Source organism: Bos mutus, chromosome 20 (genome assembly GCF_027580195.1).
Source record: "Bos mutus isolate GX-2022 chromosome 20, NWIPB_WYAK_1.1, whole genome shotgun sequence".
Classification (NCBI taxonomy): domain Eukaryota; kingdom Metazoa; phylum Chordata; class Mammalia; order Artiodactyla; family Bovidae; genus Bos; species Bos mutus.
The window spans coordinates 211,128-227,214 of record NC_091636.1 but is presented as its reverse complement, the minus strand read 5'-3'; the positions used below and the strand labels follow the sequence as shown (position 1 = coordinate 227,214).

The following is a 16,087-nucleotide window of genomic DNA, read 5'->3' as shown; positions in this document are numbered from 1 at the left end:
GACACCACCTCCACCCCTGCCCGCACCCCAGGGGAGGAATCCCCCGGAGCCCGGGTACTTGCAAGTCCCCAGAGCAAAGACACTGGCCCAGGCAGGGAGCAGGGAGGCCGCGCCTTGACCTGCTCAGGGTTCTCGTGTCCTGCACTCCAGGCCCATTTATCCACCGACACACAGACGCAGACACACACACAACACATACCTGGACTATTTCGCTGCTGTTGCTGTTCAGGCGCTAGGTGGTGTCCTACCCTTTGCGACCCCAGGGACTGCAGCCCTCCAGGCTCCTCTGTCCATGGGATTCTCCAGGCAAGAATGCTGGAGTGGGGTGCCATTCCCCTCTCCAGGGGATCTTCCCAGCCCAGGGAGTGAACTCAGGTCTCCTGCATGGCAGGTGGATTCTTTACCATCTGACTCACCAGGGAGACCCAAAAATCTATCTCAGACCCCCATAATCATCATGATCTGTATCTGAATAGCTCTTATTTATAGAGCTATGTTACCTGCCAGGGTCAGGTGCCTTAGATGAGTGTGATTTCTAATCATTTGTTAAATCCATACAATAGGTATTATTACTGCCATTTTACAGATAATGAAAACAAGTCTCAGAGAGAACTGGTAATTTCCTCAATTTAGCAGCAGCAGCCAGACCAGCATGTGCGCTCAGATCTGTGTACCTGCGGAGCCTGTGCTTTGAGAGAGGCAGAGTAAGCACCCAGCAAGCAGTTCCCAAAATTGGCTTTGGACTGGATGTCTGGGTTCAGTTGTGCTGGTTCCACATACTGCTGTGCGATGGTGGACATATTGCCTCACTTTCCAAGTCCATCTTCCCTCTCAGTAAGAATGAGGGTAATAACAACCACACCCATATGGTAGGGGTGTTATGAACATTATACACCATTGTGAATGTGAAACTCAGCATGAGTCCTGGAACAGAAACCGTACTCCGAATATGGGAGTGAGAATGAGCACTGCAGTTTCCATCGACACATGGGCTTGCCAAAAGGGATCTCATGTTGCTCTGGTTTAGGATAAGCCCAGATTGCACCCCAGATCTCCTCCCCTCCGAGAAACCTCTGACGGGCCCTTTAACTGTGCCAGGCTCGAAAAGCAGTGGACAGACGCAGCCCTGCCTTCCGGCTGCTGGAGGCGGGACCTGAGGCTGCAGCGCTGAGGCAGTGGGAGAAGGCAGAGCACAGCAGGGTCCAGCCAGGAAGCCCAGTGCCTCTCGTTGCGGGCGCGGGCAGCAGTGGCAGAGCGGGAAGGAGGGTTTTCTCGGGCAGATGGTGAGCAGGTGGTGTGGCGGTGGGAGGGCGCCCATGATGGCCCCGCGCCCACACTGAGCCCACAGACCAGAAGCAAACACAGCAGGCCTCCCCCCCAGGATCACGCAGGTCGTCCAGGGAACTGGCTGCAAAAACCTGGGTGCAGTGCTGGTCTGTCGGTGCCACGGGAGAAGCTGGTGGCAGAGGGCCAAGCCGGGGGCGACTCCCTGGGACGGAGGCCTGGCTCTGCGGTGCCTTGCCCTCACTGTCCTCCTCCTTGGCATGCTCCCCCCACCTGCACACAGTGGGCACCTTCTTAGCTCACATCCCCTTCAGGGTGCCTGGTACAAAGGAATCCCACTCTGCCCCAAATTTCTCTCACAGGGGGTCTTGGGGTAGCCTACCATCAGGACCACCCGCAGAACTTAAGAGCAAATAGCAACACCCATGCTCACGTCTGGACCAATCAGAGACAAGCTTGTCACTTTTGGGGGCCAAGGTCTGCACTTCAGCCATAGTCTACCCTCCAAGTTGTAGATTACAGTTATGCCTCAGTGAGGTTAGTGGTAATATCACCTACTGGCATTTATAGAGTGCCTACTATGTGCTAGATGTGTTATGTAATATTTTAAGGACTTCCTTATGGAAAGATCTAGTCAACTCTGGTAACAGCTCTATGAGGTAGGCGTGTAGAAGTTAAAAAGCGAATACAAAGTAAAGGTCAGCCAACTAGGAAGAGGTGAAGCTGGGAGGTGAACCAGCTCTTCCTGGCTCCAGAGACCCTGCTCTCGGCCTGTGGGTTAGGACGGTGGGGAGGGGCTGAAGTCTGGGCAATAGTGAGGCTGGGGGCCACGGTCCTGAGCTCGGCGCTCCTCCCCGCGCCACGCACCATGGAGCGACCCAAGGCAGGGCCTCCCTTGGGCTTTCCCCAGGGCACACAGCCAGCTCGCTGGTCCCAGAGCCCCAGGCGACCTCCCCCGCCCTCATCCCAGAGGGAGCTGGGAGCCCACAGGGCCTCCTCTTCACGGCGGCCGTGGAGAGCCTCCCTCACCATGTGCTTCTCTCTTTCTCCTCAGGGCAGAGACTGCACCGTGCCCATGAACACCTGCATTCAGAACCCCTGTCTGCACGGAGGCACCTGCCACCTGAGCGAGACCCACAAGGGTGGGTTCAGGTAACAGCTTGCCCTGGGCCTCCCTCCTCAGTCTGCCCCGCGACTCTGCGGCAGGCGGAGGAAACCCAGCTCCACGCCTCCTGTGGCTGCACTCCACCCAGCCCTCGATATGAAGGACTTTAAGGCTTTGCCTTCCCTATAAGGCAGCTACTGCTATCCCTCTTGTACAGATAAGGAAGTTAGGGCATCAAAGGGATAAATTGTTCGTCTGCAGTTGCACAGAAAGTGTTCAGACTGGCATCTGAATTCAGGGAGTCTGTCTCCAGAGCCAGGAGGTCTCCAAGGGAAGCTACAGTTGCTGGCTGAAGTCAGAGCAGGATAGGATAATCAATAGCTCAAAAAACCTGCCGGCCTGGAAATTCCACTATTCTTTCCTGTGTTGATTACGTTTTCATATGTGCCGGGCACTTAACTCTAAATCTCATTTAAATCCTCCCAAGGACCGTATCCAGTACAGGTAGTTCCTGTCCCCGTTTAATAGATGGGGAAACTGAGGCACGGAGATTGATTTGCTCTGGGTCACATATCCTGACACTCATTCCTGAGTCTTCCAACCCTGCCTGTTTCCTCCCTGGCATTAAGAGCTCAGGAAGAAAAAAGGTAAAAGCCACTTAGATATTTTTCTCATCCCTGTCTTTGGAGCTGGCCCTCTGGGCCTCTGCCAAACCTCTGGCCCCTTCCTGCTTCCCACCCACCCCTTGCTGCCTGCTGATGCCATTCCCTGGGCCCTACCCTGGCAAGAGCAGATCAGGGGGAGCGGGCCCATGGGGCACCCCCAAAGAGCCAGGGGGCCAGGCAGCAAAGGAAGGGGCACTGGGTGCTGTGCTGTGTGAGGAGGTCGGAGCACTCAGGGCACAAACAATGAACAACCACAGGCCCCCTGGCTGGGTTACTATGTGGTCTGTGGAAGAAATTCAGCTTCTGGGCTCCGGGTTCTCCCTGGGGAAGACAGCCGCCCACATAGCCATCTGCCAAGTCAGCCCCATCAAACTCAACTCTGGAAAAGCGAAATTCAAGGCAGAGCTCATCTTCCTGCCTGCAGCGGGCCAAACTCTCCCCCACTGAGAGTGGACGTGAGAAGCCACCCAGAGCTCGCGCAGCAGTGGCCACGTGGCCTCAGTCAGGAAGCACTCCTCCAGGCCTGGGGAGCCTGGCCCCATCCCCACCCGCAGCCCCGGGACCCACGTCGTCGTCCGCAAGAGGCAGGGGCGCCCCTGCAGGTGTCACTGCCCTCTTTGCAGGGATGCGGAAGGTCTGTCTGCACTCTCCATCACCGAGGAAATCCAAATGAACTGGATTGTTTAGGACTTAATTTTCAAGGAAAACAGCCCAGACCTACAGGATTTGGAAAATGGGATGCAGGGCTCAGGCAATGAGGCCCTCATCCTGGGATGGCATAGCTTGTGTGGGATCCCCCACCTCACCCCACCACCCAGGGCAGCACCTGGTAGGCTGGCACAGGGAGGGCCCCTGTCAGGTGGCTTTGCTCCCGTGTCCCTCTATTCAGTGACCTAGAGTTGCCATAACAGAGGACCACAGGCTCAAGGGCCTGGAACCAAAGCATGGCTTCTCACACGGCTCAGGCAGTAGGGGCACACCCCCCTGAAACCCAGCGGGGGCTCCTCTCTCGCCTTCTAGCTGCTGATGGTTGCTGGCAGTTTCTGGTGTTTCTTGACCTGCAGCTGTGTCACTCTAGTCTCTGCCTTCAGCTGCATACACAGGCTTCTCCCTGGGTCTGTGTCCACATGACCGGCTTCTTATAAGGACACCAGTCATGTGAGATTAGGCGCCCACGCCACTCCAATGTCAATTCATCTTCAGTTAGCTCATGACAGCTGCAATGACTCTGTTTCCCAATGAGGTCACATTCCGAGGCTCGGGGGAGGGGGGTTAAGATGTCAACATATCTTTTTGAGGGGACACAATTCAATCCATGATGCCTCTGACTAGTCAGAATTCTGGAAGCATCACCTACCTCTTAATCCAGATGCTTCTCCAGTCTTGACGCTTTGACTGTCTGCTCACAAAACAGGCAAAGGCTGGCAGGGTTGGCTGGACAGGCGTGACTTGCTGTCTGTCCACACAGCTAACACATTGCTCTTGAGATATCTTTGACATCCCCTCCTCCTTCCTCCCCCCACCTCCCACCAGGTTTCCGGTGAGGACAAAAGAGACTTTAACCTCGTTTCCACCCTTGGTCCAGTCCATGAGCAACCTCCGCTCCCTGAACCAGCCCCTTCTTACCCCACTTTCACGCAGTCCTAAGAGTCCTAAGTGCTCTCCGGGGAGAGTCAGAGGAAAATAACTCATATCAGGAAAATAGACAACGCTATGGTTTAAGATCTTCGGAAACCCGCCCCCGTGTGGCTCTGAAGAAATGACCTTCTTCATGAATGCCCAGGGTCCCTAAGAGAAAAAAGAAGAAGAAGAAAAAAGAAAGGAGTTAGAGTCATTTATTTTGCTCCATGAAGAGTTGAAGAGCTCAGACCCAAGAATCCTTCTGCCTGCCTTTTGTAGAAAATGTGACCCACTTTTCAGGTCATAGAAAAAAGGATGTTAATTTGGATTCTAAGGGAATTCCCTGGTGGTCCAGTGACTAAGACTTGGGCTTTCATTGCCATGGACCTGGGTTCGATCCCTGGTCAGGGAACTAAGAGCCCACAAGCCACATGGTGCAGGGAAAAAACAACAACAAAAAAAATAAGACCACAAAAATCCACTTTCTATTAGTTTAGTTTCAAATGGAGAGAGGCCTGGGATTCTTGGTCTGAGCTGGAACACAGGACCCTGGTCTCTGATGAGGGGGGTGGCCCACAGGAAGAGTGAGATTCCTGCATCGTTCATTTAATTTCATTTAATCAGACTCTCATCTTCCACCTGCACCCTCTCAACTCCCCTCACCCCTTGTCATCTGCCCAGCCTTCATCAATATTGACTGATTTTTTTTCTGACTTATTATCGGGCAGTGCAGCCTGACCCTGGGGCTGTGGCCAAGGCCAGGCAGAGGAGAGGGAATGAGGTTTATATCCAAGAGGTTTAACACTGCAGGGACACGTTAAGGAATTGTGTCATGCTGGTCTATGGTGTTTTTAACCAGAAAGCGTTGGCAGGAAAGGTGTCCTCCCACCCGACTCCCTCATCTTCCAGAAGCAGGAGGGGGCTCAGAAGTAGCAGGGATGTATGAGAAGGAACAGTGTCCCTGAGGGAAGGTTAAGGACGTGTGTGGTTTTGTCTAGAACAAAATCTAGCTGACATGGTTTACTGTGTTGTGTACCCCTCTAAGTGTTTCCTTGTATAATCTCATTTAATGCCTACAACCACCCTGGAGGTAGGTAGTACCACCAGTCAACAGATGATGAAACAGATACGAAATTTAACCCAGGAAACCTGGTTGCAAAGCCTGATCTTAGCCACTAAGTCCTGCTCCTGCTCCGGATTAAAAAGCTGCCCTTGAGTCACAAAAAAAAGTAGAGTTTGTTACGCTGTTTCTCTCTCTGTCTACAAAAGAGACTAGGCATAGAACATAGCTGAAGGGTCGCTTAGAAGACAAGAGTTAAAGCTCTACCACTGCCAGCTGGGGGAGCCCTGAAGGAGGCATTGCCGTAGGATTGCCCCCAGGCAAGGCAGCCACCCAGGGCCAGGAGAGACTGGAGGCAGGGGGCTATCAGAAATGCCCCTAAGGCTCCTAAAGGTCTTCCTGCTCAGAACTCCAGGCCTTGTGTGCCCCAAGAACGGCCTCGGACTCCCAGCCAGAGGAGAAACCTGACTGACTGTATTTCCCACCCCCGCCTTCCCCTCTGCCGCTCCCTGACCCTTGACCCCACCCACGCATCCCCAAAGCTGCTCCTGCCCTCTGGGCTTCGAGGGGCAGCGGTGTGAGATCAACGCAGACGACTGCGAGGACAACGACTGCGAGAACAACGCCACCTGTGTGGACGGGGTCAACAACTACGTGTGTGTGTGCCCGCCAAACTACACGGGTGAGCCCCCGACGCCCGGGTGCCCCCGACGCCCAGGGGCGGGCTGCCGTGCGGGCCTGCGTGGGCTTGGCGTGAGTCCCCGACGCCCAGGGGCAGGCTGCCGTGCGGGGCCTGGGTGCTCCCGACGCCCTGGGGCAGGCTGCCGTGCGGGCCTGGGTGGGCTTGGCGTGCATTAGAGGAGACCAATGTGTGCTCGGCCAAGTCTGACTCTGCAGACCCCACAGACTGTAGCCTGCCAGCTTCTGTCCGTGGGACTCTCTAGGCAAGAATACTGGAGTGGGTGGCCATTTCCTCCTCCAGGGATCTGCCCCACCCAGGGATCAAACCGGCGTCTCTTGCGTCTCCTGCGTTGGCCAGCAGGTTCTTTACCACTGCACCCCCTGGGAAGCCCACCACTTTCTAGGCTTCTTCCAAAAACTCCATCTTCTTTCCCGCTCTGGACAAAGACTTGAATCCAAAAAAAAAAAAAAACCCATAATATGCCCTGAGGGGCTTCCCAAAGACCCTCTCCCTTAGTTTGTCTACCCCTCCCCCACCCACCCCCACAAATCACTCACTCCTCCCCACTTTGATCAGGTCCCCGGCTTTCAGCTCTCTGTTCATTTAGTTCATGTTCATCCCCTCCTTCGGGAGCCCTGGGCTCCCCAGTGGTGTCTGAGGCCAACTGAGAGGTACTTGCCTTGCACTCATGCTTCATTCAGGTCTGAACTGATGGTGGGAGAATGGACAGGGGGTCGGGGAGGTTGCCGAGCAAACACTTATGAAGGCAGTTTCCTGCCTGCTCTTCCATTGACCAGGATGCAGTTCTGACTCTTTGTACTTTGTTCCTGAGAATGGGACATCGAGGTTTTGTCTGTGCCAGAAAATGTCGGAAGTGTCCCACAGAGAATACACTTCTCTCAGTGTCACGGATGGAGAAGAAGCAGAAGAGGCTGAGAAGGCACACAGGCACCCTCTGTGGTCTCGAGAGGCTGGGGACACGGTGAAGGCAGGGTGGGGTCCGCTTGCCCCCACCACAGCAGAGAGCCAACTCTGGGGCTGTGTCTGCCACACTTTTCCACCTAGCCACCCTCGGACCCTCCTTCACCCTGCCCCGGGCACACCTGCCCCACGCCGCTCTGGCTGCAAGCTTGTTTCTCTCCATCACTCTGCACGTGGCCTGACTGGGTGGAATGCAAGGAAGTTATCAGTGGTGTGTCTTCCAGGAACCTGACCCCTGCAGGCCTGTCTGACCTCCCACATTCTGCTTTCTGGTGGTGTGAGTTTTCCAGGGCTTATCGGCAGGCCTTATATCTTTGGGTATTTATGACCTGTTTGGCATTTTTCTGGCCCTGTGAATTTCAAAGGGGATGTAGCCAGAGACCAGAACTTCAAATTCTTTCCATATTTTCTTCTCTGAGAAAACCCACGGGGCTTACTTATCTGTAACAGGTGGACTGCACTGCTAAGCCCTGGCTGCCCCTCCAGGAAACCCCTGAGTTTCCACAGGTTTTCCCATCATTTCGCTGACAGCTGTGTGTTATAATTGCCTGGTTATTTGTAGATCTGCTCCCCCAACCCAACACACACACACCACGGGGGAGGTTGGGACTGGATCACTGCGGTGTCCCTGGCCCCTGGCAGAGTGCTACCACACAGGAGGGGCTCCATAAATGAGTGTAGAATGAAAGACAGATAAGCACAGCCCACAGTCAGGGGTGGGCTTCCCGGTGGCTCAGGCAGCAAAGAATCCGCCCGCAGTGCGGGAGACCTGGGTTCAGCCCCTCAGTTGGGAAGATCCCCTGGAGAAGAAAACAGCTACCCACTCCAGTATTCTGGCCTGGAGAATTCCATGGGCTGAATAGTCCATGGGGTTGCAAAGAGTCAGACACAACTGAGCGACTTTCACCAAGTCAGGGGTGATTTCGGCTACTGCAGCCCCTGGATAATCAAGTGAAACAGCCAAATGGCAAAGCTCTAACAGTGCCCAAGAGAGGTCCTGGGGTCTTCTTGTGGTCACTGCCAGGGAAATTGAGACAGAGGTGCAGAAGAAAGGAGATGCCTAGAGAATAAATGGCAGGCTCCTGACCAGGGACTGGATGAACCTGACCTTCTAGCCGGGGCATCCCCCTGTCTCCTCCCTGACGCCTGGGCTCTCTACCCGCCCCACCAGGTGAGCTGTGCGACGAGGTCATTGACCACTGTGTGCCGGGGATGAACCTCTGTCAGCATGAGGCCAAGTGCATCTCCCTGGACAGAGGATTCAGGTGAGGCTCATTCATGACTGGCACCAGGTCCCGAGGATTTGGCTCCAGTAGCCTGGGTTTGCGGCAGAAGCTCTGGGGTTCTTTCCATATTTTTTTTTCACTCTCTCTTTTTCTGTTAGTTTGCTAGCATGTGCTTTTCTGTACCTCTGACTAGTCACGGTCTAATTCTCTCTTTGTCCGTGTCTTTCTTTATGAGTCTCTGTGTCTGCCCTCCCTGTTCTCTCCTGTCTTGAGAGAGCGAGCAAGCCCCTTTCTCTGACCCCTCCCTAGTCTTCCTTCTCTTTCCTCCGTCCCTCCCTCTCAGCACATGTTTTCTTTTTCTTTTTCCTGTTAGAACGCTTGAGTTCTATGCATTTCTTTATTTTAACGCCAAAAGCGGCTAATTAACAATGTTGTGATAGTCTCAGGTGAACAGTGACGGGACTCAGTCATACGCGCACGTGTATCCATTCTCCCAGATTCCCCTCCCGTCCAGGCTGACGCTAACAGTGAGCAGAGCGCCATGTGGTCTGCAGCAGTCCTTGTTGGTTATCCTTTGTAAATATAGCCTGTGTATTCCCAAAGTCCTGTCCCTTCCCCGTGACAACCACGAGCTCGTTTTCTAAGTCTGAGAGTCTCTGTTTTATAAGTTCATTTGTATCATTTCTTTTTAGATTCCACATATGACAGATGGCACATGATATTTATCCTTCTCTGTCTGACTCACTTCACTCAGTATGGCATTCTCTAGGTTTATCCATGTTGCTGCAAATAGCCTTATGTCACTCTTTTTAACGGCTGAATAATATCCCATGGTATATGTAACACGTCTTCTTTATCCATTCCTCTGCCGGTGGACTTTTAGCTTGTTTCCATGTCTTGGCTGTTGTAAACAGTGCTTCAGTCAGCATTGGGCTTCGTGTATCTTTTAGGGCCAGTTCTCTGGATATATGCCCAGGAGTGGGATTTCAGGTTCATATGGTAGCTCTATTTTTAATTTTTTACGGAACCTTCATACTGTTCTCTATAGTGGCTGTACCAGCCTACATTCCGGCTAACATTGCAAGAGGGTTCCCTTCTCTCCACATCACCTTCAGCAGTTATTGTTTGTGGATTTTTTGATGCTAGCCATTCTGACTGGTGTGAGGTGGTATCTCATTATGGTTTTGATTTGCGTTCCTCTAATAACTAGTGATGGTGAACATCTTTTCACGTGCCTGTGGACACATGTGTCCTCTTTAGAGAAATGTCTCTTCAGGTCTTCTGCCCGTTTTTTGAGTGGATTGTTTTGTTTTGATGCTATTGAGTATCATAAGCTGTTTGTAAATTTTAGAGACCAGTCCCTTCTCAGTCACATCATTTGCAAGTATTTTCTCCCAATCTGTGTGTTGTCTTTTTGTTTTGTTTATTGTTTCCTTTTCTGTACAAAAGCTTTTGAGGTTAAGTAGGTCCCATTTATTATTTTTGCTTTTATTTCCATTATTCTGGGAAATGAAAACGACGTTGCTGTCACCACATCTTTTCTTTCCAGAGCTAGTGCGGTGGAGCCACCCCACAGAGGAAGCAGAGGCCAGAGGGCATCTGGTGCCACTCCCCAGATGCAGCCCGCCCTGCCCCCTGGCTCCAGCAAGTCCGCCAGCTTGTGTGCCTGCGCGTGGTGGGGGTGGGCAAGGAGGAGGCAGGCTGTGGGCTCTGACGGGCCCGGCAACGTGGCCGCTGGGGTAGCGTCTCCGGGGGAGCAGGGGCACGCTCGGGCTGTTCTAAGGGAACACAAGAGGCTGCCTCAGGAGGAGACAGCAGCTCTAGAGCCTGCAGACCGAAGGGCGCCCCTGGGGACTCCTGGGCACTGTCCCCACCTCCTCCCTCCACACTCCTTTGTGAAAGTGTGCCGTTGCCTCTTCTGGAGAAGATCCTGGCTTTCAGGTCTTGGGATTTTCTGATATTGGGAGGGACAGCTCAGAACCCTTTGGTCAAGAGCACTGTCCTATCCCTGACCACACACCTACCTCCCCTCCTTCCGGTAGGCTCTGTCTGCACTGAGTGGGGAAAGTGGGGTCCTCTGACACCAAGGAATCAGGGTTGGGGGATCTGACAGAGACCAGAGCAGCTGTGGGGGAACCCCAGACAAGCCCTCAGCAAAGACACCCAACGTGACCCTCACAGCCACCTGCAGAGATAAGGGATGTGGGTCTGGAGCTCGGTGCCTGTGCTCACGAGCCTTGAAAGAGAATTCTGCCCAGCCTGTCCCCAGTGGCATCCCCAGCCGCTTCAGGACACAAGCTCAGACTGTGGTCTAGATGTCCCCAGGAGCTGTCACCACTCAGAGTCTGTTCAGCTCTCAGCCACGTGGCAGAGAGTTCTCAGACCTGGGGGTGTTGAGACTCTGATTCTGTACTGCAAGCTCAGGACTTCATGCAAACCCATGATCTTAGAAAGCACCCGACATCATGAGATCACAGGGTCTTAGAACTGTGGACTCTTAGATTCATGGATTCTCCAAAACTTGAACTTGTAAACTCTTGGAATCCTAGAACGTAATAACGATGGGTTCCAGTTGCTGTCCTCCCGCCAACCCACCGCAGTCCCCAAATCCTCATTGCAGTGAGGGTGGTGGGTAGTGTAGGAGGTTTCTTATTTCCTCCATCTGAGGCTCTTGCCATGGACCTGGGGGAGGGAAATTTGACACCACACAGAGGTTTGAAAAGAAGGAATTCCTGGGGCCCTAGTTTCGGGCCCTGGGTGCTGCTTGCATTCTGAGGAGGGGGAAGAACCTCCTGGAGTAGAGAGGGAAGCCCTCTACTCTAGGAGGTGAGACTGGAGGTGACCACCAAAGAATGGGTGGCATTGGGATGGGCTGAGAGAAGCAGGGCCCTGCAGGCGGGCAGAGTCTATGTACGTAAGGGTGACCGAGGGCCATGAGCAGGCCTGCTTGAGTTTTCCTTTTCTATCTGGACATATGAAGCCTAGAGCCCGTGACCAGGAAAATGTTAAGAGGAGTGCAGGGCTCTGGCCTCAGAGGGAACAGAGGAAGCTGAGGCCCTTCAGGTTTGCCTTGCCGGCTGTGTCCCCTCGAGATGTGCCAATACGTTCTCGGGTAACCAGTTACCTAAGCGTGAGGAAGAGCGAGCGATGCCTCTGCCGCCTGGCCCTGCTTCTCCCACTCCAGGATCAGACCTCAGACCAGGGCTGCTCTTTAACTGAGGGGCGAGCAAAGGGCTGGGAGGAGAGGCTTAAAGCACAGACTTGAACCCAAAGCTGCGGCGGCTGGACTGACAGGCAGAGTGCTTTGGGTATGCCTAGGAAGGGGTAGTGGTGGTCGCTGAGCTAGGAAGACTGGGTAGAATATCCATGGACGGAAGGACATCAGTGGTGTTCCCAGCCAAGTGGACAACAGGCTCAGAGGAGGCTGGCTTGGATGAGCACAGCGAGCATGGAGGCTGGTCAGAAGTGGTCCAGGGTGCTGGACTGGGGCTGGGGTGCTAGGGAGTTAGGACCACAGACCTTGATTCTCTGCTCCCTGTCCCTGGAAACTCTCTGTACTGTAACCAAGACCTCCTTGAGTTCAAGGACAAAATAGAATAGAAAGAAACCAGTCTAGCTTTCAAAATCTTGAGATAATATATTTATGCACAGTGTCTCTTAGAATCTTGATGAAGTCTACAGGCCAACTCAATAATGTTGATTTTTTTTGAATTAAGATGCATTTAAATCAAAAGCCCCTTCTCCCAGTGCAACATTTTTCACTTTATCCCACAATGCCCCCCCCACCCCCCACCATCACCATAATGACTCACATCCCCAGGCGGGCCACAGGGACACTAACAAAAGAGACGCGCAGTCCCTGCAGCCTTTGCCCAAGTTTGAAGGTGTTTATCCTTGGGGATTTCCTTATATGCTGTTCTAATGAGGCCTCAACTCAACAAAGCAGAGAGGACTATATCAGTACCTGTGACGTGAACGCTGAAATAATATACTGAAGGCCTGAAAGTAACTGCCACTACACCCTGAAAGCAACAGAACCAGAAACAGAGATGGCGGTGGCCAGCACTCCCTCTGTGTCAGGCACTGGGTATGACCACGTTTGACACTCAGCACCCTTAGGATGTAGAAACTGTTACCACTTTCTGTGTGGGCTGAAGCACAGCGAGGTGGAGCAAGCGGCCGACACGTGTGCGTGGAAGGGGATGAGAGCTGACCCAGGTCTGACTGATTCCTTAGCTCAGTCTGGAGACTCCTGATGTCCTGAAACCAAGGATGTCACTTGGTTACTCCTCTGTGTCAGAATCAGTAGGTTAAATGCGTATCAAAATGGCATTAACCTTATGCTTTAGGAAAAAAAGGCAAAACATTTGAAAACACGGAATGCAGGGTATACCACCAGTTGCTTGTCTTTAGCCAATAAAGAAATGTTGTAGGGATCCTTGCCATTAGAGATGAGGTCCATGAACCAGCAGTGTCAGCATCCCATGGGAGCTTATTGGGAATGCTCATTCCCAGGCCCCACCCAGACTCCCTGAATCAGAAGCTCTACTTTTACAAGACTCTGGGGGTTTTGTTTAGGAAGCACACGTGTAGAGAGGGCTGTAGCATTGGAAAGAAAAGAAGGCCATAAACACATCTGCCTCCAGACCTCTACTGCTTCATCTGCAAGGGAGCATGGCTTCCCTCATTCCTCCTAAAGACTTCAGCAGCCCTGAACTCTGTGCTTACCAGGCTGGGTTTGCCCCTGTAAGTAGTGAGTAGCTGTTGTTGCCTCGGAGAAGCTCATACAGCTTGAGTTGCTCTGCAGGTACATAGAATTCAGGAGACACAGGCACATATACCTACCGGGGCCAGGTTTAACCCTCGCAGAGGCCTGGCCTGCAGTATATGCAGCATGCACTCCCACAAAGTCATCCCCAGGATGACGCTTTCAAAGACTAGGATGAGGTGGGGGCAAAGGTGTGAAAGTTTGCACTTGCTGGTGCAGCAGTAGGTCACGTGTTTCAAATGTATCCATCATATAAGTAAAGGTGAACAGGTCAGATCTTAGAGATGTCACAGCTTTTGGGCGCAGGCCCAGTAAGTCCTCAAATTCTAGAACTTGCTGGCTCCAGGGACACCCAGGTCCCCTGAGTATCATACCATACCACGAATCCACAGCACGCAGCAACCCCAGCAGCATCAGGATCTACTTGCGATTCCAGCCCACTTCTCTCCATCCTAGAGCGGGTGGAGCAAGGAGAGTAGGGAGGGAGGACCATCCCTTTGTCCTGATGCTTCCCCAGTCGGGCTCCTTCATCATGTAAGTGTTCCAAGGTCTCACTTCCTACCTCACCACCTATTGCACACCTTCCTCTGTACCAGCTTCCTCCTCTGACTTGCACAGGCTGTGTTTATTTTTCATAGTCTGCCCAGTAAAATTCAGCCAGGGACCCCAGAGAGGTGTGCAGGCTGAAGGCCCTGCAGGAGGGAGAGGAGCTAGGAAGGATCTGTGTTCGTAAGTGCCTGTGTGTGTGCTTGAGCCCCTGTGAGTAAGGTGGTACCTGTGGTCTGTTTCTTGCTGGGACTTTGACACACTGTCACCTCAGACAGAGGAGCCCAGAGATGCATGTTTCTGGCCCATGTTCAGGGAGGCTGGCCATAGCAACTGCCTCTGGCCAGGTTGAAGCCTGGGCCTGCAGGGACACCATGGAGCTGCCGACACCATGCTCCTCTGGGAGAGGCGGGGCAGGCCCGCAAGGCCTGGGTTGAACCACAGCTCCATACTCTCCCCTGGAGACCAGAGGCATCTATCGAAAGCAAAGGGATTCACCCTTCTCTCTCTTTTTTTTCCAGCTTAGTGTTGTTTTTTCTTTCCTTTCTTTCTTTCTTTTTTTTTTTTTTTTTTTGAGTATAATTGCTTTACAATGTGTTGGTTTCTGCTTTCACTTTCCTCCCTCCCACCCCACCCAGTCCCACCCATCTGAGCCATCACAGAGTACCAGGCTGAGCTCCTGTGCTGCACCCCAGCTCCCCGCTAGCAACTGTCTCACACACGGAGGTGCATGTATGTCAGTGCTTCTCTCCCCCACTGTGTCCACACGTCTGTTCTCACGTCTGCGCCTTTATTCTGGCCCTTTTCTAGATTCAAATAAGTTCATCTTCACCCCTTTTCTAGATTCCACATGTACACATTAATACATAATATTTGGTTTTCTCCTTCTACTTCACTCTTTATGACAGACTCTAGGTCCATTCACATCTCTCCAAATGACCCAATTTCGTTCCTTTTCATGGCTGAGTAACGTTTCATTGCATATCTGTACCACATCTTCTTTATCTATCCCAGTTCTTATATCAGCCTGAATCTCTGGGGGAGAAAATGAATAAACAATAGAGAAGAATCAAAGGCAGTGCCGAGAGCATCATTTCTTCACCATCCTTATCAGCTCCTTCTGCATATCACGCTGTTTATTCAGTGTGGATCTAGTGCCCCGCACAGAGTGGATCACTTAGTTTCTTAAGCCGCTGTAAGAGGTGAAGGTACTGATCGTCAGCCACATTTATGGGTGGAGACACTGAAACAGGCACCTAGTAGCAGACACATGGAGAAGAGCATCTGACACACGTATGCATAGACGAAACATCGTTATGCTGGGGGGCCTCGGGGAAGTCCAGTCCGCTCTCCCAGAGCCCAGGTCTGCTCCTGATCCTGGAGGGGACAGACCCTCCCTCACCGGGTGCTGAGAGACCTCAGCAAGGTGCTCTGTGAGAGGTGCGCGAAGGAGGGCTAGGCTGAATACCAGTTCTACATAGACAGTGGCAGATCCGAGCCAAAACCTGTCTGACCACAACGTGAGCCCCCCAGCCAGCAGCTGACAAGGTTTTGACTGGGATCTACCACTGTCTTCATGGAACTAGTTTCTAAGGTGCCCGTGTAAACCAGGCGGACACCGACTCACAGGCTGTGGCCGGGCTTTGGGGAGCTCGTGGGGGCTGAGGGGCCTTGAGGACACAGGGAGATACAGGAGAGGCTGCCTGGAAGCTGGCCGGGCCTGGAGCAGCCTCGCTCTGACGTGTTGCAGGTGCGAATGCCCCCCTGGCTACAGCGGGAAGCTCTGCGAGGTGGACGATGATGACTGCGCCGCCCACCGGTGCCGCCACGGGGCCCAGTGTGTGGACGCGGTCAATGGCTACACGTGCGTCTGCCCCCAGGGCTTCAGGTAGGGCTGAGGGGCTGCCGGGCAGGCGGCAGAGGGTGGGGGTTGGGGGGCCCAGGCGACCCTAGCCCTTCATCTCCATGGTGTCTTTATTTCCCAAACCTTCCTCACGCCCCCAAGTCCCAGAGCAGACATTGTTAACCCCGTGTTGTAGATGGAAAAAGGAGGTACCCAGGGCAACCCTGTGGCAGCTGGACTTAGAGTCAAACTTGGGCATGATGCCATGTAACGAAAGATGATACCATTTTCGAGCCCAGCTTGCACG

General features: G+C 53.1%; 1 protein-coding gene across 1 annotated transcript in view; it reads left to right on the top strand.

Annotated features, from left to right (window-relative positions):
* The window catches only part of SLIT3 (slit guidance ligand 3), a 717,795-nt gene that overhangs the window by 672,865 nt on the left and 28,843 nt on the right, over window positions 1-16,087 (top strand). Inside the window, exons 27-30 of the mRNA XM_070357383.1 lie at window positions 2,339-2,436; window positions 6,277-6,416; window positions 8,569-8,662; window positions 15,688-15,825. Of these exons, the coding sequence (XP_070213484.1) occupies window positions 2,339-2,436; window positions 6,277-6,416; window positions 8,569-8,662; window positions 15,688-15,825 (470 nt within the window). The remainder of the gene's footprint in view (window positions 1-2,338; window positions 2,437-6,276; window positions 6,417-8,568; window positions 8,663-15,687; window positions 15,826-16,087) is intronic.